Source organism: Ictalurus punctatus, chromosome 5 (assembly GCF_001660625.3).
Source record: "Ictalurus punctatus breed USDA103 chromosome 5, Coco_2.0, whole genome shotgun sequence".
In the NCBI taxonomy this organism is placed as follows: domain Eukaryota; kingdom Metazoa; phylum Chordata; class Actinopteri; order Siluriformes; family Ictaluridae; genus Ictalurus; species Ictalurus punctatus.
Genome location: NC_030420.2, coordinates 18748627 through 18775958, shown reverse-complemented (window position 1 = coordinate 18775958; position 27332 = coordinate 18748627). Strand labels below are relative to the sequence as shown.

At 38.9% G+C, this 27332-nt stretch overlaps 1 protein-coding gene across 1 annotated transcript; it reads left to right on the top strand.

Annotated features, from left to right (window-relative positions):
* Window positions 1-986: 986 nt before the first annotated feature.
* LOC124628150 (uncharacterized) lies at window positions 987-27332 on the top strand. Its single transcript, XM_053680578.1, has 3 exons — window positions 987-1105; window positions 1213-2849; window positions 27107-27332. Exons 2-3 carry the CDS (start codon window positions 1468-1470, stop codon window positions 27330-27332), a joined length of 1608 nt encoding a protein of 535 aa, XP_053536553.1. The 5' UTR covers window positions 987-1105; window positions 1213-1467.

Sequence of the window (27332 nt, the reverse complement as noted above, 5' to 3'; positions counted from 1 at the left end):
TTGCTCAGTTTTTATATTGATATGCTTCCTATTTTATGCAAATATGCCATTTCGCTTAGCCAATCAATAGTTAAACCATTGTCTCTGTTGTGTGTCGAGCACGATACATGTACTCTGCCTTTCTTATATATTGGAGAGCTTGCCGCTTGAATTTTGTGTGTCTGTGTGTCATTTGGCAACTCTCCCTAGTGCTTGGCGTGGGAAGTGTGTGGTGGGGCGAGGGTGCCTTCTTTTTGTGTACTTTCGCTTTCTCTCTTCTTAAGAATCACAACATGAAGATCACATACCTAACAACAAGATTATGCAGATTACTTCTATTATTATAACTGTTTACATATGACATGTCATGAGTGATTTTTAATTGCAAGAGATCGGTTCATATAGAATCAGAAACTAATGGTCATGAGCTAAAAGACATGCTTGCAAGGAAAACTACAGTAAAACTATACTAAACTATGATACATATTTCTGGAAGGAAGGATTTAAGATTTTTTTTTGTGTGTGTATAGTTGTTCTATAAATCATTGGTAGCAACCTTTTGGAAACAGTTAGTACTTGTTTACTCAAGCCTTTAATCAGGCCCTTAATTTTATTTTATTTTATTTTTTTAAACCAACACTACTGAGATCTCTTGGCTAACTTTTTAACGACTTAGTACTGCACTAGAGAGAAATAGTTGGTATAGATTGTAACTGTAGTTTTGACAGGTATAGGTCAAAGGTCAAAAAGATACACATCATTACTCTCTATATCTAGATCAAAGGTCATGATCATAAAAATATGAATAGTTATGTTAAATCTGGATCACATCCATTCGTGACTATACCTGGTACGACCATGTGTTCCCCCCACCCCACCCCACCCCACACAGACACAAGTTGCATACTCATGTTTTTCTAACACTCTGTGGTAGGTCATCGACCATGTGGTCCCGAAACAACCACTCAGGACCTTTTGAATCTGAGTTCCACACGTAAGTCACAACATAAAATTGTGAATGTTTCATGCTGTAAAAGTCTTTCATACGTGAATATAACATTGTTTGTATCATATTCAGAATTTGAGGGAAACGTGTCTAACAGTGATTACGACGGAGATATTTCAGGTGAGTTGTAGTATATTTACCTTCTATTTACACAGCACAAAAAAAAAAAAAAATAAATAAATAAATAAAATAAATAAAAGCTCTTTCACATGTTCTGTGACTTATAGATACGAGTGCTGCAATAGAAGACCAAGAGGAAATCATCTCGGAAACCGACATTCAACAAGACATCGAACTACAACAGATCTGCGCAGTGTGGCGTGAATTCTTCGAAGCAAAGACTGATTTATTGGAAAACTTTGGACAGATTGATTATACACTTGAATCTGGTCGAGGTACAGATTTTATCCCTTTACTCTACAGCACGCTTGAAAATGTGAATAGATGTCTCTCAGTGAGCATAAAGTTGATTAGAAAATTGTATGATAGATATGGCGCAGAAACGACTGAAATGCAGTTCGGATATGGAGATTAAAAAAAAGAGAACCGAAAATTCTCCATTATCGCATGATTTCTTTTATGACGGAAACCAGAGTTTTTCAAATGATTCGCACACACCCCTGAACCCATATTTAACTGAAGCGATCAACAGGCTGAACGAAAGTTTAATACCGTCACACCAAGTCGTTAGTGAGAGACCTAATCAGAGTCCAAATCACGTCGTATCAAACACAACGGTAACGCCGAATGATATATTTTCTGAATTAAATCAATGTCTGTTAGAGTTACATAATAACCTAAATGAACACGGTCATTCAGTACAAATAAACCCTGATCTAATCGATGCAGTCAATCAGTTGAATGAAAATTTAAGATCGTCAGAACAGAACAATACTCAAAATGAAAACCCCAGACGAATTTCCAGTCAAACTGTATCAAGTACGCCGGTCACGTCGCACGACATATTTTTCGAATTAAATCAATGTCTGTTAGAGTTACAAAATAACCTAATCGAACAAAGAGAATCTTTGCAGATAAATCCATGTTTAATAGACGTGGTGAATCAAATCAATGAAAATATGTCATTACCTCCCGTTCAGAATATCGTCTCGACTCCAGAAAACGCTCAGGAACCTAGTCCGTTATCTTCTCATGATACGATACACGAACTTAATCAAAGTATTATGAGGATAAATGACGGTCTTGTTAACTTAATCGAAAACCCTGACAATATTGCACAAAATTCGGAAAACGATAATGAACGCAACCGCCCAATGGAAAACATACACTCACCTAATACCCAAGATTCTCAAATGGAAAACACACATTCGCCCGATACCCAAGATTCTCAAATGGAAAACTCGCCCGATATCCAAGTAGAGCAAGAGGGTGATGGATTAGATCCTAATATTAGAATAATTAATCGGGAAAGATTCAACAACACTGAGATTAGGAGAAGAGTGAATTTTTCTTCTATCGCGAACGTTGACAGCTTTGCAGATTTTTATAATTATGTTTTAGAGATTTTAAACAGCGCGATTGAAATCGCTAACAATTTAATTTCTGCCAAGGATGTAGTAACCGTTGAAATTAGAGGTGATACGGTCAATGTTTCATCACGCGTTCAAATAGACAATGGTGTCATCGATTTAGGTTCTTTTCTGACCATGCTCGAAAATGCAATTCAGAGTAAACGTGAAATTTTTACCGATAATACCCTTGAAATAGTCGTCCAAATCGTCCGACCACTTCGGGGTGGTGGAAATAGAAGGAAAATAGGCCATATATTCAAATCAGAAACCCTGCAGAAGAAAATGCAGCATCTATACATTTTTCACAACAGAGACAACATGTGCTTCGCCTTGTGTGTTAGCCAACTTCTGAATCGTGAAAAAAATGATTTTGAAACCGAAAAATCGCTAGAAAATTACAACACGATGTGGGATTATCCGTAAACAACGCGGTCAGCTTCGCTGACGTACCGAGATTTGAGAGACATTTGAATTGCAAAATCGTAATCGTATACTGTTCTGCTAGCAAAGCCGGATACTCTTTCTTTCAAACTAGCAAGACTCCCCACGAAAAAACCATTTACTTGTTTTTACATGACAACCACTATTATGGGGTTAAAAGTATCACCGGACTTTTAGGAACGAGTCATGTTTGTCATTTCTGCCATTCGGGGTTTGACGTTTTATGGAAACATAAATGCGCTTATAGCTGCAACGTTTGTCACGACCCCGATTGTTACAAACACCCTAAGAATGTTACTAAATGTCCAGAGTGTCAGAGACTGTGTAGCTCCCAAAACTGTTTCGAGAGGCATAAAGCAAAGATTCAATCGCACAAAGGCGAATATTCTATGTATGAAACGGGATTCTACTGCGGTAAATGTAAACGTGTGATAAGGGATAATCCTTCTAATCGTGAGAATCACGTATGTGCCCATTCGAAATGCATACTCTGTGGCCAAAAACTCGATGAGGATATCGAGCATTGATGTTTTATACAGAGGGCCAGGAAAGAAAGCGAAAATACGGATTATGTGTTTTACGATTTCGAAACTAGGCAGGAAACAGGAACACATGTAGCTAATTTCATATGCTGTATTGATTTTAAGGGAGAGGAGTGGGTGGCTGTAGGGGAAGATTGCGTCAGTGCCTTCTTTAAAAAGTTTCGGTGTAATGCATACCACGGATACAAGTTTATAGCCCATAACGCTAGAGGGTTCGATTCATACCTTTTGTTAAACCATTTAGTGAAAGAAGGAATCACACCCGAAATCATAGCACAAGGCGGTAAAATTTTGTGTTTCATCGATACCGCGTTTCGTCAGTCCTACATTGATAGTCTATCGTTCTTACCCATGAAATTGAGTAGCATCCCAAAAGCCATGGGTTTTTCGGAAAGCAAGAAAGGCTATTTTCCCCATTTCTGGTACACCGTAGAACATCAGGATTACGTAGGGCCGTATCCTGACCCTAAGTTTTACGGTGTAGATGGCATGATGCCTAAGGATAGAGAAGAATTCTTTAAGTGGTACAGAACGGTTTCTGACAAAGTGTTTGATTTCAAGAAAGAGATGGCGGAATACTGTGTGAACGATGTAGAAATTTTGAGAAAGGGTTGTATAGCTTTCAGACAAGAAATTCTGGATAGTACAAAGGTCGATCCTTTTAAATGCATAACGATCGCGTCTGTGTGCATGAAAATCTTTAGAACCAACTTCCTGCGTAAAGACACTTTAGCTATTCCGCCTCTTGATAATTACATCACCACTCAGAAATCTTTCTCAACACCATCCATACAATGGCTCGAATATGTTTCAAAAACGCAAAACCTACCCATTCGCCACGCGTTGAACGAAGGTGAAGTCAGGTTCGGTACTTATTACGTAGATGGTTACTGTGAGGAAGGGGAAAACCGTAAGGTTTTTGAGTTTCTTGGGTGTTTTTATCACGGCTGTGAAAAGTGTTTTCCCTCAATGACCCCGCATCCTCTTACCAAATCAAACGCAACCTTCGGAGATATCCGTCAAAAATCGATGGAGAGAATTAAGAATTTGCAAGACACTCTCAATTTGCAAGTCACTCTGATGTGGGAACACGAGTGGAATGAAATGAAGAAAAACGACAATCTCGTGCAAAATTTTCTAAAAGACTTTGACTTTCCTGAGCGTTTAAACCCTCGAGATGCTCTTTACGGCGGTCGAACAAACGCGTTAAACTTGCATTATGTAGCTCAACCCGGTGAGAGAATCGATTATTTCGACTTTACCTCGCTTTACCCATTCGTAAATAAGACAAAGACATACCCGATCGATCACCCTATCATCATTTATCGTGACTTTCAACCTCTGAAAAATTACTTCGGTATCATTAGAGCAAAGGTATTACCACCTAGGGGTCTGTGGGCACCTGTTCTACCATTTCGTGTAAAAAGCAAACTCCTCTTTCCTCTATGTAGAACGTGTGCCGAACATCAGTTAAAACATTGCGATCATACGGCTCAGGAGAGAGCTCTTATCGGAACATGGGCATCTATCGAAAATGAGAAAGCCGTCGAAAAAGGTTACAAAATTCTAAAAGTGTTTGAAGTGTGGCACTTTCCTAAAAGGTCTGATAAGCTTTTTACGAGATATATTAAAATGTTCCTCAAGACCAAACAGGAAAGTTCAGGTTATCCATCCTGGGTCGTTGATGAATCATCTAAACGTGAGTACATTCGCAAATATGAGGAGAACGAAGGGATTACGTTGGATCCGAAATTTATCACTGTTAATCCTGCCAAAATATCCGTGGCTAAACTCGCACTAAACTCGTTGTGGGGTAAGATGTGTCAAAGACCAGACAGATCGAACACGACCTTAATTCGAGATCCTGCCGAGTTTTTACAGTTCATGTTCTCCGAAATTTATAATGTGAGTCAGTTCTCTTTTTTGAATGAGGAGGTGGCTATGGTACAGTGGCGTTACGCAGACGAGAGATTGATTAAACCGCTAAACGCTAATGTATTCATCGGCATTTTCACTACAGCGTACGCTAGGCTTGAGCTGTACAATTTGATGGATCGATTGGATCAGCGTTGTTTGTACACAGACACAGATAGCGTCATTTTTAAAAGTAAGGAAGGTGACTGGATGCCACCCTTAAGCGATTACTTGGGTGGTCTTACCAGCGAACTAGATGATGGCGATCAAATCGTGGAATTTGTAAGCGCAGGTCCTAAAACCTACGGTTACAAAACCATGAAAGGAAAAACAACCATGAAAGCTAAAGGCATTACTTTAAATTATATCAATTCTGAAATTGTCAATTTGAAATCACTAACAGAACTGGTGGACGAGCGAGTGAAAAATCCGGATCATACAGGTCATCTCGTAACCACGCATAACCAAATCGTGAGAGATAAAAAGGGGTTTCATTTGAGAAACAAATCACAGTTGAAAAGGTTCAGGGTTGTGTACGATAAGCGTGTTTTATTATCTGATTTTACAACTCTCCCTTACGGCTATTAAGACTATTCTTGTATATATGTGTATATAGTTTCTGTTGATGTGTTTTGTAAAGGAAAATATGAACGTGACTGCTTTTGACGCTAGGATGCAACTTCCCTTTTCATGTATCGTATGTGGACCGAGTAATAGTGGAAAATCTTTTTTTATCAAAATGCTGTTGGAAAACTGTAAAGAGGCAATGTCGGTTGTTCCGGAAAACATTGTCTGGTGTTATACGTGTTGGCAGCCTTTGTACGATGAATTATTGACCAGAATAAAAATAATTTTTCTTCAAGGAATCCCTGATTCTTTGTGTGATGACGAACTATTTCCTCCAAATAAAAAAAACTTGTTGGTAATCGATGACTTGATGGAAACCGCCAGTAAAAATGACGAAGTAGAAAAATTTACAAAATACACACACCACAGAAATCTGAACGTCATCTACCTCGTTCAAAACTTGTTTTTTCAAGGAAAGACCAGTAGAACAATCAACCTGAACACAAACTACATGGTTCTTTTTAAAAACCCTAGAGATAAATTACAGATCAGCATACTGGCTCGTCAAATGTATCCGGGTAACAGCAAGTATTTTTTAGAATGCTTTCTCGATGCCGTCTCTAGACCTTACGGGTATTTATTTGTTGACCTGAAAGCACAAACGCCAGAAGAACTTCGTCTCCGTTCAGGGTTGTTTCCGAGGGAGAAACCGGTTGTGTATGTTCCGAAGAAGAAGAAAAAACTTTAAAGTATCGACACCAAATGTCTGAGCGATTGAAAAAAACCCTCCCGTTGCTGAATTCATTACACAGGTCTCCATCCCGAAGGAGAAAGAATATATTACGCGATGCGCCCACAGATCTCATCCTGAGCATATGTGAACTAGCTTTAAACGTGCTCAGGGGAAACATACCACTGACGACAAAACAGTATCGGGTTTTAAAAAAACAAAAAAAATGGATCAAACTATTTGCTGATAAAAGAGCATCCGTTGAAAGAAAAAGGAAAGTTATTAATCAATCCGGAGGATTTCTTCTGCCTTTGCTCAGTGTAGCCATTCCTTTTATAAGCAGCTTAATCGCGTCCCGCAACAATTAACATGGAGACTGCTGAGAAAATGTATTTAGTCCCTCAACATCAGATCGATAAACTTAGAAACATCACCGCGGAGAAGGAAACCATAAGAAAGACTGTTGAAAACAACTTGGACGATGCAATACGTGGTATTTTATCAAGGACTGATCTGAATGATTACGATAAGGCGAAACTCTAACAGTCTGTGCTGCAAAATTTTTTAAACTTGGTTAAAGTAGGAGAGCAGGAAACCGCCCAATTGACCCTGTCTCTACCTAAAATATCGGAAAGCAAAACGGAAGCAGCTGTGACCGAACCCCCCAAAGACGAGATCGTGCAAGAGGTCCTCGCTAACATTTCTGCTAGAAACAAAAGAAACGCTTCGTACGTTATGGAAAAACTTTTAAAAGCCGGGGCTGCGTGGAACGATAGCGGTGAATTTATTTTTAAAGGAAACACTATCAAAGGATCTCACATGGTGGATTTGCTAAAAAATCTCACGGCCCCTCATCGAGTATCCGACGAGCGGAGGCCTTTAGGTTGGAAAGAGTTCTTACAGACAGTAGCCAACCTAAATATACCCTTTTCAGCAATACCTAATGGCGGTGTTCGACGCAAAATATCTGACATAAAAAGATCTAAAGATATCTCTCATCTTGTTTCCCCACCTAAAAGCAAAGACTACGATTCTGAGCCAGTTTTCAAATCCCCCGTTTTTAACCGTACTGACTGGTTTGGTTTTTGAAAAGGACGAGGGACAAAGCATGTTATGTTATGTTATGTTACCCTTTATTTCAATAAAATAACTTTTGTTTAACATTTTTCTTGTGAAGCATCGTCATTTAACATTCCACTACATATGCAAATGAAACATATCTAGAGAGTTAACACATTGTACACATGTAATTGAATGCTTTTTATTTACTCTAGGGTACATTTTTTTAACGAATGACACAACAGTGTTATCATTTCTAATTAAATCTTTGCTATACATAGACATAATACGGTTAAATGAATAACCTTTAGCTTTGTGACACAGAAAAAACACACAGTGTTGCCCGCAGCAAACCGACGTAAAGTTTTGAACTTGTACAGGGTTATATTTTATTTTGCAACAGTTCTTTGTCAAAAAATAATGAATCGATCGAGGAAAGAGTTCGTAGTCTGGAGGGTTTCCGTACGAGTCAAAAAATTCTCCTGTGTTTTCGTCATTAAGGCATAACGCTAGCCAGTGCTCACCCGGCATGTGTCTCGGATGTGTGTTTACGATGAATAAAGCTGGAAACTTTCTCAGAGTACTTGTAGGTAGCTCGTCACAGGCCATCACGCCATGAAATATTTTATCTATTTCAGGACAACTTCTCATAACCTCCGTTAGTTCTCTGGTATCCATGAGTTACTGGTAATCGATGAGCACGTTTCTTCGATTGTTTATTTCTAGAATGCTGTCAAAACTGGCATACACTATTAGATTCACCGTGATCGGAAGTGGTTGACGAAATCTGAGTTCCAATCGCATATTGCCCGATTTTATTAATGACAAATGTTGCCCACAATCGTCATCGGGATTCATGTTGAAAGCGAATAAAGTATATCCGTTCAGGTACTCTTCTCTGTTTATCGACAGTGCCTGATCTTTCAGCTGCTTTCCTGATGCTAAAATTAGAGAATGGAATTCACGGACCACGTTACCGGACTGAAAAACAGGCTGAAACGGTTTTGCGGGATATTGCGTACCATCTACGTACAGCGCGATAAACTCTGCATCGTAATGTTTAAAATTAAAAGGGTTTTTATTGTACGACCCGCTGAAGGCGTCGTTGTCAACCATCCCAAAGATAATGGTTTTAGGTAAGGGACCGAGGAAGAGGTTCTCTTGTGAACAAATGCGGCTCCCTGCAGCTAGACTGAAGGTCTTCAAACAGACTCTTTCGATCGGATACTTGGCTGTGGCGGTGAGAAGTGCTTGTCCGTGACCGATTTTTACAGACGGTGAGACGGTTACTTTCTTCACAAAAAGAGAAGCGTTGAGTATTTTCAGATTGAAATTTGCATTTCCTTCCTTCATCAAACAGAATTCAGCTTTGCTGCGAACCATTTTAATCCTCAAATCGATCCCGTTCAGTAAAAGTTTATCCTGAAAAAATATATCCGAGTGAATGTGTCCAATCAGGTCGAAGGTGTTGCTTTCAGCACTGAAACTGGCCCTTTTTTTGAGGCCTTCGTTTCGTCCGTCCGGGTCTGTGGCGTCCATATGCCCCGCTGTGTCTTTGTAGAATAGCCCGGTGCAAAATTGTGTTTCCAGTGTATCTTTTCCATAGTTGATAAGACTTTCAAAGGTGGCACGGTATGGGTATGTACTGCTAGATTGAGAAATAAGACGATCCCCGAGCATGACATCCACTTGTGAAAAAAGTGAGGCTACGGGGTAGTTAACGACCCCAACCTTTGCATCGTTAGCTATATTGGAACCGTCGGGGTTCACGATTTTACAGGTCAGATGTAAAAAAGTGTTGTTCAAGTCGAGGTAATCCTCCCCGTTTCCAGCTACGTAGAACTCCAGGGGCCCGTTGTCCGTAAGAGCGGAAAGTGGTGGTATTTCGACATAAGTGTACTTTTCGATACTCGTTTGGGTAAAAGGTAATGTGAAAATATCCAATTCTGTCTTGGTACACTCTGAGGATAGACTGTGTAAGAACGCCATGATGTTAGAAAATGTTCAGCCGATTTCTCTTGTGAGAGATGTAAGGGTGCCTGTTGCCTCTCTGCTCGGTCTTTTTCACACTGTTCTTGATTTTAGTAACCTTACGTCTTTTATTAGGAACCACATGTCGACGCCCTGGGAGCCTTTTAGATTTTTTACGCGCAGTCAACGCAAGCCCCGATCCGTCTTGATTCTGAGCTTGTGTCTTGCTCATAATGTTGTTGAATACGTCACTTACGAACCCTTTAGCAGCTGTTTTTAAATGAGGCTTTGCAATAGCAAAACCCCTTTTGAGGAACGGAACCACCATTCTAAAAAGACCCTTGAACAGTCCTCCTAGCCCCGACCCATACATGGTGGGGGCGCCTTGAAACCCAGGAAGACCATTTCCAGCCTGGTGGACATAATAATCCACGTAGGTCTGCGGATGAACGTAGCCCCTATCCATCATTTTACATACGGAACGAATGTTTAGCGGGTCTAAAGTGTAGTTTAGCAATAAATTTCCCGTAACTAAAAGGTATAGGCTTGTTCTGATCCGTTTTGACTTCGATTACTATATCGGTAATGTGGTTCTTGGTGAGAGGTACGTAATGCAACTTATCATAAGTAATTGTGACGACTTTGTTGTTTTCACCCGTTATATGTACGCATCTCAGTAACGGAGCAAAACTGTCACCAACTCGTTGACACTCGATAACGTCTGTATATACATACGTCGTATAAAAGCCTGCGTGAATATCAGAGGGGTTAGGCGCTTCTGGTTCTCGGGCCGTTATCGGAACACCGGGGTTCATACCGAGCATATATGCTAATTTTCCATTAGCTTTGAACGCAAAATGTTTTTGGGATACGATGCGTATTTTATTTTTCATAGGGTTATAGAATAGCTCTATTCCGAGCTCCATTTTCTTTAAGTTGTTGTTGATTTCACTAACCACTTCATCGATATTTTTATAATATCCTGGAGTGATATTAAAGTTAATGTTTAGTGTTCTCTTTCCATCCCTCTGAATAATATGACACATACTGTCTTCCTCCGTTAACGAGTACCAACTCTGGATATATTGAACCTCTGCGAGCGATACTTCCCATATTCCGTTCAAATCGATTGGTTTGGCGAATTTAGTAGTGTAATGCGAGATCTTATTATTAGGGTAAATATCCAAAGACGCGTTGCTTGGAAGGGTCACAAAGAAACCACACTCTTCCATGGTTTAATGAGTATAGTTTTCAGTTTTGTTCACGGTGATCCTTTTGTTATGTTAACTACGTCTTCGACCGGAACCCACGAATTAAATTTATCGGGCCAACCCACCCATTTCACCAGGCAGATTTTTTTCTGGTTTCGGGTCTTTTCAGACAAGATTTTCTCAATTTTAAACGTCTTGTCCTTACCGATAATGATCTTTTGTAGCTCGGGTTCATAAAATGTTCCGTCAATTTTTTCACCATCATAGTCTCGTAATTTATACACTGGGGGATCTCTCGGTATCCGTTCGGAGATTGTAAAATATTCATCCGTAAAGTTTTGCTCGTATCCTTTCTCAAACTGTCTTTTTAAACGAGAAATTCTAACGATATCACCAACTTTAAACTTGAAATTTAGTTTCTTTAATTTAGGTGTGAACAATCCGTAGAGGGTTTTAAATACTCTGAAGGAATTGGATTCGTTGACCTCGGCAGGTTTCATTTTGATGCTGGAATGGTAATTGTGATTGTACGCTTGAATCAAATCCTGAACTATGTCGATGTATTTTCTCGTGTTAAAAGCGGTAAAATATCTCCACATCCTGGTCTTTAGCGTTCTGTTGAACCTTTCACACACCGATGCTTTTTGCCCCGTACCCGTAGCAAAGTGAATAATGTCATGTTTTTTCGTTAATGTTTGAAAATTTTTATTAAAAAACTCCTTCCCTTGATCAGTTTGTAGTTTTCTGGGGACCCTACCTTCATTTAGAATGGAATCAAAAGCTTTAGTTACTTCGATTCCGGTCTTGTTTCGTAACACACGTACCCAGGCATATTTGGATAAAATATCTATACACGTGATCATAAATTTCGCATTGTCGTTACTCTCTGACAAGTTGCTCATATCGACTAAATCAGCTTGCCATTGTTCATCGATGATTTGGTTTATGTAGACTGTATGCATCCTGCTCTGCTAACCAGTTTTTTATTTCAGTATCATTAGCTCTTTTACCTATTTTCTCAACAATAGCTCTTTGCAAACTCTCAACACCACCGTACGAACCAGGTTCTGACGGTGTATAATATATATTCTTCATCAATCGTTCAGTCATTTCGAGTGTCAAGGCAAGAATGATCAAATACCAGTGTAGAATAAGCATTTATCTCAGAACACGTGAGTAAGGTATTACATATTCAATCAAAGTAACATTTTCCATTCTAAACACACGCAGGTTTAGATACATGTTTAGTTTACATTCAATTGATTCAGCAATACATATTTTAAAAAAAACTTGTTACACACCTATGTGTTAAGGACACACGCTATTTACGAATGTCTTCAGCATTTTTGTTTTAATCGGCTTCAGCCTTTTCTCGCAGTTAGAATAGACGTGGCTTGTTTTGAGGTTTCCCATGTATGCGATGGTTCAGCAGGTTCCAGAGATGAGTGAAAGTTCCAGTAATCTACGACGTCTTCGCACACTTGCTCGTTGAAAACGTCTTTGGTTTTCTCCTTGACCTCGTTCAGCACGGTTTTGATGTGAGGCTCGTCTCGCCATTCACACACGGTGGCTTCAGCGATGCCTTGAATTTTTTCCAGGGAAGCAGTGTGTTTGATTCCACACAGTTTCAGACCTCTTGCCAATGTGTATTTGAACCATGGTTTAAACAGTTTTTTCAGCAATCGGTAGGTGTTTAGGTGTAGATAGTACTCTTCAGGATCGAACAAACACGCGTGTTGGAGTTGACTCGGGTGATCGATCGCGCAGCCGTGACAGTTGTCCTTCAGATCTTGTTGGATAACTCTGTCCAGCAGTTCCCCCGTAACAGCACGTATGATGGTTAGAACAGTGTTGGTTATACACCCGTCGGCTTCATCGTTCGTTGTCAGATAGGTCAGATTTCTTTTTCCTAGGCTTTCACCGTCTTCAAAACCCGAACTGGTCACATCATCATCATCATCATCATCAGCAGCAGCAGCATACAGGGTTGCATCAGAGGTGTAGAAAACGGGGTTGATTTCACAAGACATATTGCTGGTTGACGTTCAGAATACTTTGGCTCGATATGTAATCAGACTCATTTATATAGCGTGTGGGAGGAGTCTTGAGGAGGTGGAGTTTCTGATCAAGAATAGTATATTGACGATCTCAGAATAAGACTTCTTCTAGCCTTTTTTTTATTTGCATCATTTCTTTGTCTCTTCCAGTTTTTTGGAATAATTCATCGATTTGCCGGAAGTAGCGTTGCAGATCGTGCCAGCTGGTTCGGTCATACCTCACTTCACAATTCTCTTTGTTATCAGGGGCGTTGTCACCGGTTAATAAAGCAGCACAGTGCAGTGAAACTTGGTTCTTGGAGAAATTTGTTGCTCTGGTACAGTATTTGCATTGAAGAGACGTACTGTTCCATTTACGTCTGTACGCATCCGGGGAAAAGAAATCCATTCTAACAATGTAGTCAAAATCCTTGCACCATTTTCTGAACTTTTTCCAGTCACCTTTGTTAAAAGTTACGTTCTCTGTAGCACGGCTCCAGTGGATGTGTCCCGGGACCGAGAACTTGAAAAGCAAAACGGTTCCTTTTTCTGCATCGAAAAAAAACCCGGCTGTACATCCGTTTGACATTACCCAATATTGAATCTTTTCATGTTCTAACATTTTTTCTATTCTTCCCAAAAAAGGGTGAGCTTTTTTCGGCGCGTTAGGACAAACATCAGCCATGTTGTAAGATCGCACACGTTGTTCTAAGTACAGAGTATTATAAAGCCTAGAGGGATGCTCGACTTTTATAAGCAGGTTCGTATGCATGCGTTTGTCTGTACATGCACGTGTGTGTTTGTGTGTGTGTGTGTGTGTGTGTGTGGGTGTGTGTGTGTGTGATATTTTTGTTTGGATGTGGGATACACATGGCCGTACCAGGTATGGTCACGATTTGGATGTGAACCAGATTTAACAAAACTATATATATTTTTATGACCTACCACAGAGAGCTTCATATTCTATGTGAAGAGGAAAAACATGAGTATGCAACTTGTGTCTGTGTGGGGTGGGGGGGGGGGGGGGGGGGCGGGGGGGGGGGCGGGGGGGGGAACACATGGTCGATGACCTACCACAGAGAGCTTCATATTCTATGTGAAGAGGAAAAACATGAGTATGCAACTTGTGTCTGTGTGGGGTGGGGTGGGGTGGGGGGGTGGGGGACCACATGGTTGATGACCTACCACAGAGTGTTAGAAAAACATGAGTATGCAACTTGTGTCTGTGTGGGGTGGGGTGGGGTGGGGTGGGGTGGGGTGGGGGGAACACATGGTCGTACCAGGTATGGTCACGATTTGGATGTGAACCAGATTTAACAAAACTATATATATTTTTATGTCCTACCACAGAGAGTTTCATATTCTATGTGAAAAGATGTACCAGGTGTGCGCAACGTGTGGGGCGGAAAAACACACATGGCAGCACCATGTATGGTCACGAATGGATGTGATCCAGATTTAACATAACTATTCATAGTTTTATGATCATGACCTTTGATCTAGATATAGAGAGTAATGATGTGTATCTTTTTGACCTTTGACCTATACCTGTCAAAACTACGGTTACAATCTATACCAACTATTTCTCTCTTGCACTGTAGAAAATCTGTTTTAATGGGGCTGGAAAAAAAGCAAAAAGAGGAGAATTTAGTGAAAATCAAATGTATGTTTGTGAAGCTGTAGGCACAGAAAGGCGTAACATGTACGTGCATTTAGTTCATATGCCATGAAGGAATGCCTTCCAATGTGTTTAGATGATGATGGATGTGCACATAATGAGATTGTGATGGATAGAACACATCTGAGAATATTGCCATTAATCTTTACAGTGGAAGCAGAAGGTGGCTCACTGTGTTGAGAGTTATACATAGTTTTCCAGTAGCGTTTTCCAATACTAGTATTTGTTGAGGATCCCAGTTGGCTACTTATATTTTAACATTTTTGCAAACTTCTTCTAGAGTAAAGTAGTTTTTGACTTAGGATAGAAGCATGTGCATTGGTTACAATGGGTTACTTTCTTTTTGGTATCTTTTCCGGTTTTTTTTTCTTCCTTTTTTTCAATTTGAGTCTTGAATATGATCTTGAATATATATATATATATATATATATATATATATATAATTTTTTTCTTGTCATCTACTCATTTTACATGCACAAATATGTAAGGATTAACTACAATTATATACTGCATATCTATCTATCTATCTATCTATCTATATAGATAGATAGATATACATATAGATATCTATCTATCTATATAGATAGATAGATATAAATATAGATATAGATATATAGATATGCAGTATATAATTGTAGGTATTATTTACATATTTGTGCATGTAAAATGGGTAGATGATAAGAAAAAATGTAGATCTAAAGGTAATTGTAATTCTGGAGTTAAGGTTTGGATACAAATGCAGGATTTCTTTGCAATTATAATAAAATGTAAGGCATTGTCATTGTCACAAACAGGCAGAGGTCAAAACGTAGGCAAAAAATATAGAGTTCCCTCCACTAATATTGGCACCCTTGGTAAATATGAGCAAAGAAGGCTGTGAAAAATTTTATTTATTGTGAAACCTTTTGATATTTTGTCAAAGAATTCACAAAAATATTATTCTCTCATGGATATCAAACAATTGCAAACATAACATGGGTTTATCTAAAAAAAACAAAACAATTATAAACAATTGTTCCCATTGATATTTAAAATAAAAAAATAAATAAAAAAATAAAAAAAACTTTAGTACACCTGGGTGACTAGGAACAGGAAATTGTTCAACCATGACAGGGGTATAAAGATGAGGTAATACATAGGCGAAATTCCCTTAGTCATTCATAACAATGGGTGAGCTGTTATGTGCAGCAAAAGGTTGTTGAGCTTCACAAAATGGGAAGTGGTTATAAGAATATAGCACACGCACTGAAAATGCCCATTTCCACCATCAGGGCAATAATTAAGATTGATATGAGTCAAACTGGAATTGGACATGTGTCTCTATTGTCTCAATGCACTGTGAAGAGGATGGTGGAAAAAGGGAGGAGTGGCCAAAAAGGAATGGAGAAGAGGAGTGGCCAAAAAGGATCACAGCTGGAGAATTGCAGAATGTAGTTGCGTCTTGGGGTCAGAAAGTCTCCAAAACTACAATCCGAAGTCACCTACCTCACCACAAATTACTTGGAAGGGTTTCAAGAAAAAAAGCCTCTACTCTCATCCAAAAACAAACTCAAGCATCTTCAATGTGCCAGACACAACTGGAACTTCTAATGGGATTGGGTTATATGGTCAGATGAAACCAAAATACAGCTTTTTGTCAATAAAAAAAATGCCCCCCCACAAAAAAAAAAAAAAAAAAAATGGAAATATGACAGTCTCATCAACAGCCTTAACACAGCAGGTAGTACTGTGAGCACAAGTTCATGGATAATATTTAATCTTTAGGAATTTAGCAACAGCCATGTTAGAAATGTTGCCAGCTACCATGACATATTTTGTAATGAGTTGCCATTCTTCTGCACCTTATTGAAACCTTCTCTGTCAAGACATTGCTCTTGCTTAGAGCATGTAAAATATAAGCAGTAAGTGGTAATGATGATGGTAAGATTATGTAGTGACTCCATTAGTGTAATGTCCACAAATCCACGAATGTTAGCCTATTCACTTTTTCTTAATCAGCAATTCTAAAACTTGAATTTGAATGTACGGCACAGGTGTTGTTGTATTACTACACAGTAAACTCCACAGTGCTGAATTAACACCTACAGTGTTTTTCATGTCTGAACACTGAACGAGTTAATTCAACACTCTAGGTGTTAAATTAACACTAGGGATTTTTCTGTGTAAAGTGATATTGAGATGGTATGCCATACCTTGTCTCCAGTTGGTTTAACACTGGGCTAAAGCTTGCTGCTCAATCCAGAACCCCCCCCCCCCCCCCCCCCCCCTCTATATTTAACAATAGCTGATTGTTGCACCCTATTAACTCCAGTTTCAGAACACTGTTTTCACACTCATCTGTGAATCTATTAGCTAAAATATTATTGCTAAAATATTTGGTTTCTGCCTGAATTTTTTCTTGACTTTGAAATGCCTCCTGATTTTCTTTTTTCTTTTTGGACATTATGTTAACAATTTAGTCTTTCGCCTCTAGAGATTCTTTTGTACAAATTTTTTGTACACTGGTACACAGGTACTCACTAGTGATTATTGATGCAATTGATGCACTGTAAATATTTTAGCCTTTGAAATACTTTTCTTGGGTTTGCTAGGAGCCTAGGGAGCAGAAGGTGAGAAGTGAGTGATTGTTTACATTAAGCCATTACAATAATTCACTGATATTATATGTACAGATTAAAGCAAACAAACAAAAAAACTATACCTTAGTGTTACATCCCTCCAGCCAAATTGATCAACATCATGTATAGAAATAGCTACAGGAACGGTTATCTTTAATGTTGATAGCAAATATGGGTTTACTTGGGCAATTCACTGTTATCTGTATTGACTGGCACTGTGTTTCTGCAAGATGGGGAAAGTAATGAACAGTGTCTAGGGAAGCATAACTGGCTGACCCAGGGAAGGCACAGGTCCCTTGGTCAGAGGTGGGGCTAGTCATGGTGCTCAAGGTCTGAGTGGTCTTGTAATGTTATCCTCTTGTGCTGAGTAGATGCTGGTCTTGCCCCTGGATTATAAAGAAACCCAACAAAAGAACCAACCACCTCCCGTGTCTCCCATTTGGACATGGTCAGTAACAATGTAAGCTATATATTATAAATGACTCGTAATAAATTTATGTGAAGGACTTTTCCCACTCTCTCTCCAAACTCAGGTTTGACCAGAAAAAAAAGATCTGTCTGGGTTGGGTTGTTGTCTCTGCTGTACATTCCATTCTTTTCAGATGAATGTAGGCATAAGACATAACATAATCTTGTACCAGAGCTAGCACTGCACTTAGGCCCTGGTTAATGGAATTAGTGTAAAGAATAAAGGTCAGAAATAAATCTTAAAATATGCAAGTTGGCATTCTTTAGTGCATTCTAGACCTGCCTCCAAGTTAAGTTGTATTTACATAATATTGGGCCGATCTTTGGGAGATAATTTTGAGAAATCAACTACAGAGTGAAGGGAAGTTTGTGCATAATACTAGTTTGAGAGTTCCACTTACATTGATAAAAATGCCGCATGAACATTTAGTAGGTGTCTCAAGAATAGCACGTAAATGGAATATTAATTTTAAATGCATTGGGAGTGCATGTTGTGGCCACATCAAACCACAAAATACTGTAAGCTAAGTGTATAGCATGTATATGTAGCATGTACATATATTCAATGTATACAACTAGTTTACGGAAATCACATACAGCACTTGAGGAAATCTGACGTAAAATTTTGCAGGATGCTTAAACACACAATTACGCTTGTTAAAGAAATAGCACTTTTATTATTAAATCTAATGATAAGTAAGAAACTAGTAGCCAATTGTACCCAACAATTGTGAGGAAGTTCTACAATCCAACCTATCAGACAAAAATTGTTTTGTTAATAGTATTCTTGATAGAACTGTTAATAAAACAAGGGAAAGAATACTCAGAACAGTGCTTGACATTCCATTCCATACACCACTTACGATGCAATGTTTAGGTCACATAACTTTGATTGCTACACATTATCAAAACTGATTTCTCAGTTCTGGACAATATTGCTGTATACTTAAGTTAATATCTCAATGAGAAATCAATAGCGAGGCAAAGCATAAAAATGAGCAAGCCAACATGAGTAAGTGTTTTCCCTTTATGTGCAGTGCACTAAAATGAAGGTTTTGCTGTTTTCATTTCATTTTGTGGTTGAAACCAAGTGCATATTTGAAATAAGATAGATTCAATAATTTGAATGGGCCACCCGGAAAATGGACTAAGCACTCATTCAGCACAGTTCTCAATTTTCCTGCGTATCTGCATGTGGGGACAGAGGTGGCTCAATGGTTAAGGCTCTAATCAGAAGGGCAGGGGTTCAAGCCCCAGCACTGTCAAGCTGCCATTGTTGGCCCTTGAGCATGGCCCTTAACCCTCTCTGCTCCAGGGGCGCCATATCATGGCTGACCCTGCGGTCTGACCCCAACTTCCTTACAAGTTGGAATATGCAAAAAAAATAAATAAATAAATAAAAAATTCAATATGCTGTAATGTATATGTGACAAATAAAGGCTTCTTCTTCTTCTTCTACTGATCTATCTTTTGAACTTGCCAACTTTCTTATTACGTACCAGTTCAGAACACAGAACTTTGTAAATTTTTTTTAAATAATTTTATAATTTTTATATAATAAATTTAATATTTTGTTAATGGTTATTTATTGGCAGAATATTTTATTGCTGGCTTCTTTTCTGTTGGCATAACTGATGGCCTAGACCATGGTAGATTATGCATCCACTGGTATTTTGCAGCTGCAGCTACAATCCACAATATAGGATCACAGTTCACTGTGCATTCTAACTAAAATTCCAGGGTACCATCAGTGGTTGTCAGGATATGGTTGCATTTTTACTTCATCACCAGGTTTCAGGACAGCACAAAGGTTAACTGCTCTCTTCCTGTCATGGTAGGGCTTTTGGATGCCCTAGGTTTTGTCCAGCTGACACTTCACCCTCATAGGTTGTTGGTGCAATAATCTGCATGCAGTGGGCAGCTTATTTTGAGCCCTTCCGCTCATAAGCAGTTGAGTTGGTGACAAACTGAATCAACTTGAATTGTTCTATTCGTTGTTTTGTGTGTAATACCATAACCCATACAGAATTCTGTGAACTCAACTAAAAGAACATTTTCAGTCTGTAGAGGGGAGGATACAATGTCTACTTAAATGAGCTTTCAGAGCCTCTATATTGTGACTGCCCATCTACCTTAATGAATTTTGAGCAATCAGCCACAAGTATGGAATATTGTTTACCCTCAAATTTGAACAGGTCTGATGCCACCACTTGAAATGATAGCTCAGGCGTTTCTGTAGGCATCTGGGTAGTTTGTTTTGGAAGTGACCATACTTGCCGGGGGATTTATTTATTTTTTTTTACAATCATTTCTTCAATGTCAGCACTCATACCTGCCCAGGCTTATGTTGCTCTTAACCATCCCTAGGTGAGACTGGTGTACGAGCAGTACTGTAATATTTGTTCCTACACAGATGTTGATACTACTATTTGCAGTCCTTTGTAGACAGTTCCATCAAACATATCTAGCGGACTTCTCAAGTTTTAATATGGCTGAAAAGAAAGTTTGAAGCACACAATTGTATAAGATGTTTTTGTATGCTGTAACATTACAGATTCTCTCACTGGACCTAAGGGGCCCAAACATGTTCCAGCATGATAGTGCCCCTGTGCACAAAGCAAAGTCCACGAAGACATGGTTTGCCAAGTTTGGAGTGAAAAACTTCAGTGGCCTTCACAAAATCCTGTCTTCATCCCACTGAACACCTTTAGGATGAACTGGAACATCCACCGCACCCCAGACCTCCTCACTCACCATCAGCGTAACCTCACTAATGCTCTTCTTGCTGAAGGGGGAAATGTGAACAGTCACGTTCCAAAATCCAGTGGAAAACCTTCCCTGAAGAATGCAGGTTTACATATCAGCAAAGGGAGGACTAAATCTGGAATGGGATGTTCAAAAAGCACATATGGGTGTGATGATCAGGTGCCCTAAACATTTGCCCAGATAGTGCAGGTATTTAGACCCTTGGCCAAGGTATTCCACATTTAGCTCAGATGCATCCTGTCTCTAGAAGTTGACTGGAGTACACCTGTGGCAAATTCAATTGATTGGATTTAGAAAGGCACACACCTGTGAGTATAAGGTTGCACAATTGACAGTAAATGTCAGGCCAACAACCAAGTGATGGAGTCCAAGAAACTCTCCGTAGCCCTCTGCGATCAAATTGTGTCAAGATATAGATATGAGCAAGGGTATAAAACCATTTCAAAGTCCTTTGCAGAGATGTGAAATCCTACTGGAAAGACAACTATCTCCAAATATCTGAGACCACTAGTGAAAATACATCTATTTTGCATTCTTTTCCAATTTAACTGGCTGACCATTACAAATGTCATTACAAATGACATTACTGACAGCAACTTAAGTGAAAAGCAGAAACTTTACATGAATTTCAGAGTTTCTTAGTATTTAGTATGTCCCCTTTTTGATTTAATGATGGTGTGCACTCAAGCTGCCATGTGTAAAACCTGAACACGTTTCAATAGAAGAGGTTATTGAGGAAGGCTTGAGGAAAATCTGACCTTTTGTACAAAGCAGTTAACATGGTCAATATCACACATTTTCTTACATTAAAACAGGGCTCTATACATAGTGAAGAATCTCGAATATTAAATATTCAAGATATTCAATATTTACTTTCTTTGTTTAAAATATTTTAAAATTCGAAAACCTTATGTTTATTTTTGGTTATAAACAGGAAAAAAAAAAATCCCTGATTTTCAATGTGGTCTCAGAATTTTGGACCCCATTGTATGTGCATATGTGAGTTTTGTCATGATCCCCCCTTGAAGCAGCGTGCTCTAAGCGCGAATGCGCGAGAACCTGCTTTTCCATTGTTGACAGTAGTGACATCTGGGCACGTGTGTTTTGTTTATGTTTCTGTCATGTCTCCTCCCTGTTCTGTCATTGGCTGGGATTTCACGTGTGTCTGTATTGCCCTCAGCTGCTAGCAGTTTAGACGCTGATCATGTCCACGTACATACCGCGCGGCTCCCAGCACACAACGCGGAAGATTATCGTAGAGTTAGATTAGTTCGTTTAGTAGTCATTGTCACGGTCCATGTTTAGAGTTAGTTCATGCTGGGTTATCCGCTCCCAGTTCCTCGTTATCGACCCTGTTTTCCCTGACCACGAACTTGGTTCATGTTTAACCCTGTGTATGCCTGTTTGCCGATCGCCTGACCTGTGCCTGTTTTGGATTACGTTTTGGATTACGTTTTGGATTACGTTTTGGATTTGTCTGCCTGTCTCTCTTTTAAAATAAACAACTGTTCATACTGCATTTGCATCCGTCCTATCTCCGCTCCGTCTACGTGACAAGTTTTGAATGGCTTGACTCTCTTTTCATTCCTGGTGTTTAGCTGTATTTCTGGTGATATTATTCAAAGTATTCTTTTTTTCAAATATATTGTCTTGGATTTATTGACTGAGATTAAAAAAGTAGGTGTGTTAAGATAGTCGCAGCATACAACATCTAAATATAAGGTGAAAATAAATAGCATGTTTCACTGGGCAACAATATCATATCAGTTTTTCAAGATAAGTGTAAATAGATTTCTATGTTGAGGCAGGCCAAAATAATAACCAACAAACTAAGATGAGATAGGACTCGGAGTTTTTGTTTGTTTGTTTTGTTTTGACAAATGATGGATATTTGCCTCCATCAAATATATATGGATATTTGTCTCCATTTTCCTTCTGGCTTCTTAATTGCCCAATTCCTGGAGTGCTTCTAAGAATTGCTAACCCATTCTAGCAAGCAGAGTTATATAGGTGTGAAAATTTTATTGTAGTTCTTACTACTTTTCATCTTTAGGTTTATTGATGGAATGCTGATCCACGTTTAGGCTTCTACTGCCACCTAGTGTACATGTATCCCAAGAAATTTCTGACTCCTATAAGGATACACTTGTAAAATTTGTGCTTAAACGAGAAGAAAACCAGAAACGGGAAAAATAAAAGCTGGGTAAATGACAGAACACAAAACATATCTGAATGCAAATGTGAAGCAATAGTAGAACCCCTCGAGATATTTGACTAATTATTACTTTGACAATATAACTGTTAGGATTATTTGGATTAAATATTTGATATGTATGAACTGTGGTATATTCATTACTAAATTGCAATGAAGTCAGCATCAAAAATATACTACTATAATTTAGCACAGAAAATGTTTATACTAAGTAACAGTTTGTGTATTTTCTCAAACTGATTTCTCAGCGCAGCAAAATAAATTATGTTAGTAGTGAGTTCTTCTCAAAAGCCAGGCCTGGAGCATCTGAGGATTAGACTAACAGTAAGTAAACAGTCTAACAGCTTATCATCAGCACCTAATAACAGATGTCATTACTGTACACCAGCAGCAAATCAAGATAAATTTAACAATTACATAGGCATCAGATTAAGTATTTCACTGCCTATAAATAAAAGGTGTGACAAAGGCAATTTGAAATAGTGACACTTAACCATAAAATCACATAACTACCTACAGGTGAAGTTGGAAAACTTTGAGTTAATAATTTTACTGAATTATGCATATGCAAATGCTTTCCATTGCATTCAATTCCATGCTCATTTTTATGCAACTCTGAAGAATATGGGCCATTATTTTCAGTAAGGATAAATCAGTAATTATGTTATGTGTGGATGTGTGATCATAATATTGAGAACTTGAAGTTTGTACCTTGGATCCAATTATCTTTCTGTTTATTAGGACCACTCCTTGTCTCTCTCTGTCCCTCTTGGCCCCCAATCCACTCACCACCCCCCTTCAGCAGGAAGCGGACAGGCTATAAATAAGAAACAAATTAAAGGGGCAAAAATCAATGGGAAGACATTAGCCCTTTAATTTGGTGTCTTAAAGGTGCACCTTTTCTCTAAATGCAGTGAGAAATTGGCAGAGGAACTGAAGTAGATTACTAGTATGCACTTTGAGGACATAGCCATAAATACTAACCTTAAAGCAGTTAACCCCACATGCAGCACCACAGACCTACCCATAATTTTCAAATATCCTTGCACACTCGCTTATTATGTTATGTACCAAGGTTATAGATGTTTGCCAAATGCATAGCATAAGCAACAGGAGTCCGGACTCGAACTTATGAACAAACTCAGACTTGTCACACACTCGGTTAAATTTGTACTCGAACTTGACACGGACTTGGACATTTTGGACTCGGAAATTGGTACAGTCAAGTCTAGGTGCGTAGCCTGGCGCGGGAATTCGGGGCTGTAGCCCCGAAGATTTTTTCTTTAGCCCTGAATAATTCTCCACTTGTAGTGGTTTGTCACTATGTAACTGATCATCAATGAAAGAAGACAGCAGTGTTGTAATTTTACATCTTCAGTGAACGGAGGCGAGACCAATCAGACAGGGTTTACAGGAAAATACATGGAAATACATGTCTTATTGGCTGACAGCTCTCAATTCTTCCAAATGCTAGCTCACACAGTCAGTGTGGGGAAAAATTTATATACGTCGATTTTTTTTAAACCACTAAAGGGGTTGAAACTGAAACAGTTGCATCCTCTATGCTGAGCAGGAAAACAAGGTGTGTGAATGTCTATATGAGTTCCAGTTTACATGAACATGATATGAGCATATGACATAAGGAAAGATAATGTATTTTGCATGGCATTGTAGCAGCTAAACCCATAGCTTAGTGCCTCCCCTTGACACCAAACTAACCTAGTTAGAAAAGTTTAATATTTTATTGGTCTCTTAGTCCTACAAACAGTGACAACACCCGAGGGAAGTTTTATGATAAATCCAACTTTTTCTGATCATATCATACATTGACAGCTAAGTCAATGTCAGTGTCAACTCAGTGTCCTTAAAACAAAACTTAGGATACTAACTGAGCTGGAAAAATGCATGGAAAAGAATCTGGGCTCATCCCCAGATGATTAACAGTTCAGTTAGCGCTCCTGGTTGTGTCTGAGTCATGTGTCACATGAAAAGAAAGATTAAAAAATAAATAACAACATAAAAATTAGAGAACAGAAAATTAATGCATGTCTCACTGCGTGAACAGGGGCTTTCTGTGTGTGCGTTTTAAGTGTGTGTTCACAGAAACTCCTGGTCAGGCAGCATTCTGTGCGCACACAGTTGAAATGTGCACGCAGAAAGCTGCCTCATCGTGCAAATACCGAATTGAGTTTTCTTTAGCAACCTATTATGCTTGGATGTAATGCAAAATTCAGGTCTGGCTGAGTACTCATGCAAACAAAGTTGGTTAGGTCATAAGTAAATGTAAACACTTGGGAATACAATTGGAGGTGTGTCAATACAGTATATTGGATCTGCGTATTAGGTCTTAAAGTGACAGCAGTCTAATAAACCTGCTGCTGTCTGTGTTATTAATGTTAATCAAACAACAAAAGACAAAGAGAAAATCACTTACTCACTCATTTGACTGAATAACTTCAGTAAATTTAATAAGAATTAATGTATATTTTACATTTAACTGCTTTATTCAATTTCTGTAGTATTTCTTAATTGAATATTACTGATAGACCTACCTGAGAAAATGTATTATTATTGTGAAATAAGATTGTAGTCATATCACCCACCCCTAAACATTATCATTTGGTGATTCCAGTCTTGAATTTCATGTAAAATGTGAAATGTACTTTTTAATGTAGTAAATATCATAAAACATGCTGATAGTTTTTTTTTTCTTTATGCATTTTACAAATTAAATAAAATGAAAAAAGTTACAAGGACAGAACTGTGTTCAGAAATGAGTTTGCACAAGTTTGAGAACATCAATGAAAGAAAGAAAGAAAGAAAGAAAGAAAGAAAGAAAGAAAATAATTTCCATAAATACCTCTATATTGGAAATAATAGAAACAATAAAGCAGATATGTGTGTATGTACATATGCTAGAGTTATATTTGTCTAGGTACATGTGCAATATCCTCAGTATTTATATACATGTGCGACATAAATGACAATTAACTGTTGAGTGTGTGTTTTTTAGTGAGATTTAATCAGTGAAGTAGGAGGTACTGGGTATTGTTGCATTGTGGAGTCTGATGGCTGATGCCCAGATGGTTTGAAGCATGTGGCTGGATGAATCTATGGCTAAATGTGCTCCTGAGCCTCCTCAGCTCAGTATAGAGAGGATGAGAAGGATTGGCCCGGATAGCTTCCAGCTTCCCTCTCATTCAATTCAATTCAATTCAGTTTTATTTGTATAGCGCTTTTTTTAATCTATGGCTGAATGTGCTCCTGAGCCTCCTCAGCTCAGTGTAGAGAGGATGAGAAGGATTGTCCAAGATAGCTTTCAGCTTCCCTCTCATTCAATTCAATTCAATTCAATTCAATTTTATTTGTATAGCGCTTTTTACAATAGACATTGTCTCAAAGCAGCTTTACAGAAATATCAACACGGTATACAGATATTAAAGGTGCAAATTTATCCCAACTGAGCAAGCCACTGAGTGGCGACGGTGCCAAGGAAAAACTCCCTAAGATATTTTAAGAGGAAGAAACCTTGAGAGGAACCAGACTCAGAAGGGAACCCATCCTCATCTGGGTAACAACAGATAGTGTGAAAAAGTTAATTATGGATCTATATGAAGTCTGTTTGGCCTTAGAAGCAGCAGTAGTCCAGCCAATCTGGAATTGGAGTAGATGAGAGCTCCATCCAGAGGTAGGACATCCAAAACGAATCAGGCAGGTCCGGAGAGCAAAAAGGATCAGGATCTCTAGTATCTCCATAAAATTGTGTGTGGCTCAGCAGAAGGAGAGAGGGAGAGAAAAGGACTGTGCTTAGCATAATACAAAGTCTAGTCAGGGTAGGCTTGAGTAAACACATATGTTTTAAACCTAGACTTAAACACTGAGACTGTGTCTGACTCCCGAACACTAATTGGAAGACTGTTCCATAACTGTGGGGCTCTATAAGAGAAAGCTCTTCCCCCTGCTGTAGCCTTCACTATTCGAGGTACTGTCAGATAGTCTGCATCTTTTGATCTAAGTAGGCGTGGAGGATCATCTCATCCTCTTCTCAGTTACTTCCTCCACCCTGTCCAGTTCCAACCCTACCACAGAGCTGGGCTTCCTCACCAACTTGTTCAGTTTGTTGGCACCACAAGTCCCAAAGCCACCTCCACAGCAAAGAAGATAACACTGGCCACCACAGACTGGTAAAACATCTTTAGCAGACTAGTGCACACATTAAAGGACCTGAGCCTGAGCTAGGATGCTCAGAAAGAACATCCTGCTCTGTCCTTTCTAATAGAGGGCCTTAGTATTGTCTGACCAGTCCAGTTTGTTATTGTATTGTACCCCTAGGAACTTGTAGGTGTCCACTATCTCCGCTCCCACTCCCCTTATAGCGACAGGAGTGGGGGACCGCTTGCTGTGCCAGATGTTCACCACCAGCTCCTTGGTTTTCCTGATGTTGAGCTGGAGGTGGTTGTTGTCATACCATCTTATAAAGCTTTGATAAGATCTCTGTACTCCCCCTACTTTTTATCTATTATACAGGCAACAATGGAGAAGTCATTCAAAAATGTCTGTAGGTGGCATGTTCCCAAATTGCAGCAGAAGTCAGAGGTGTAG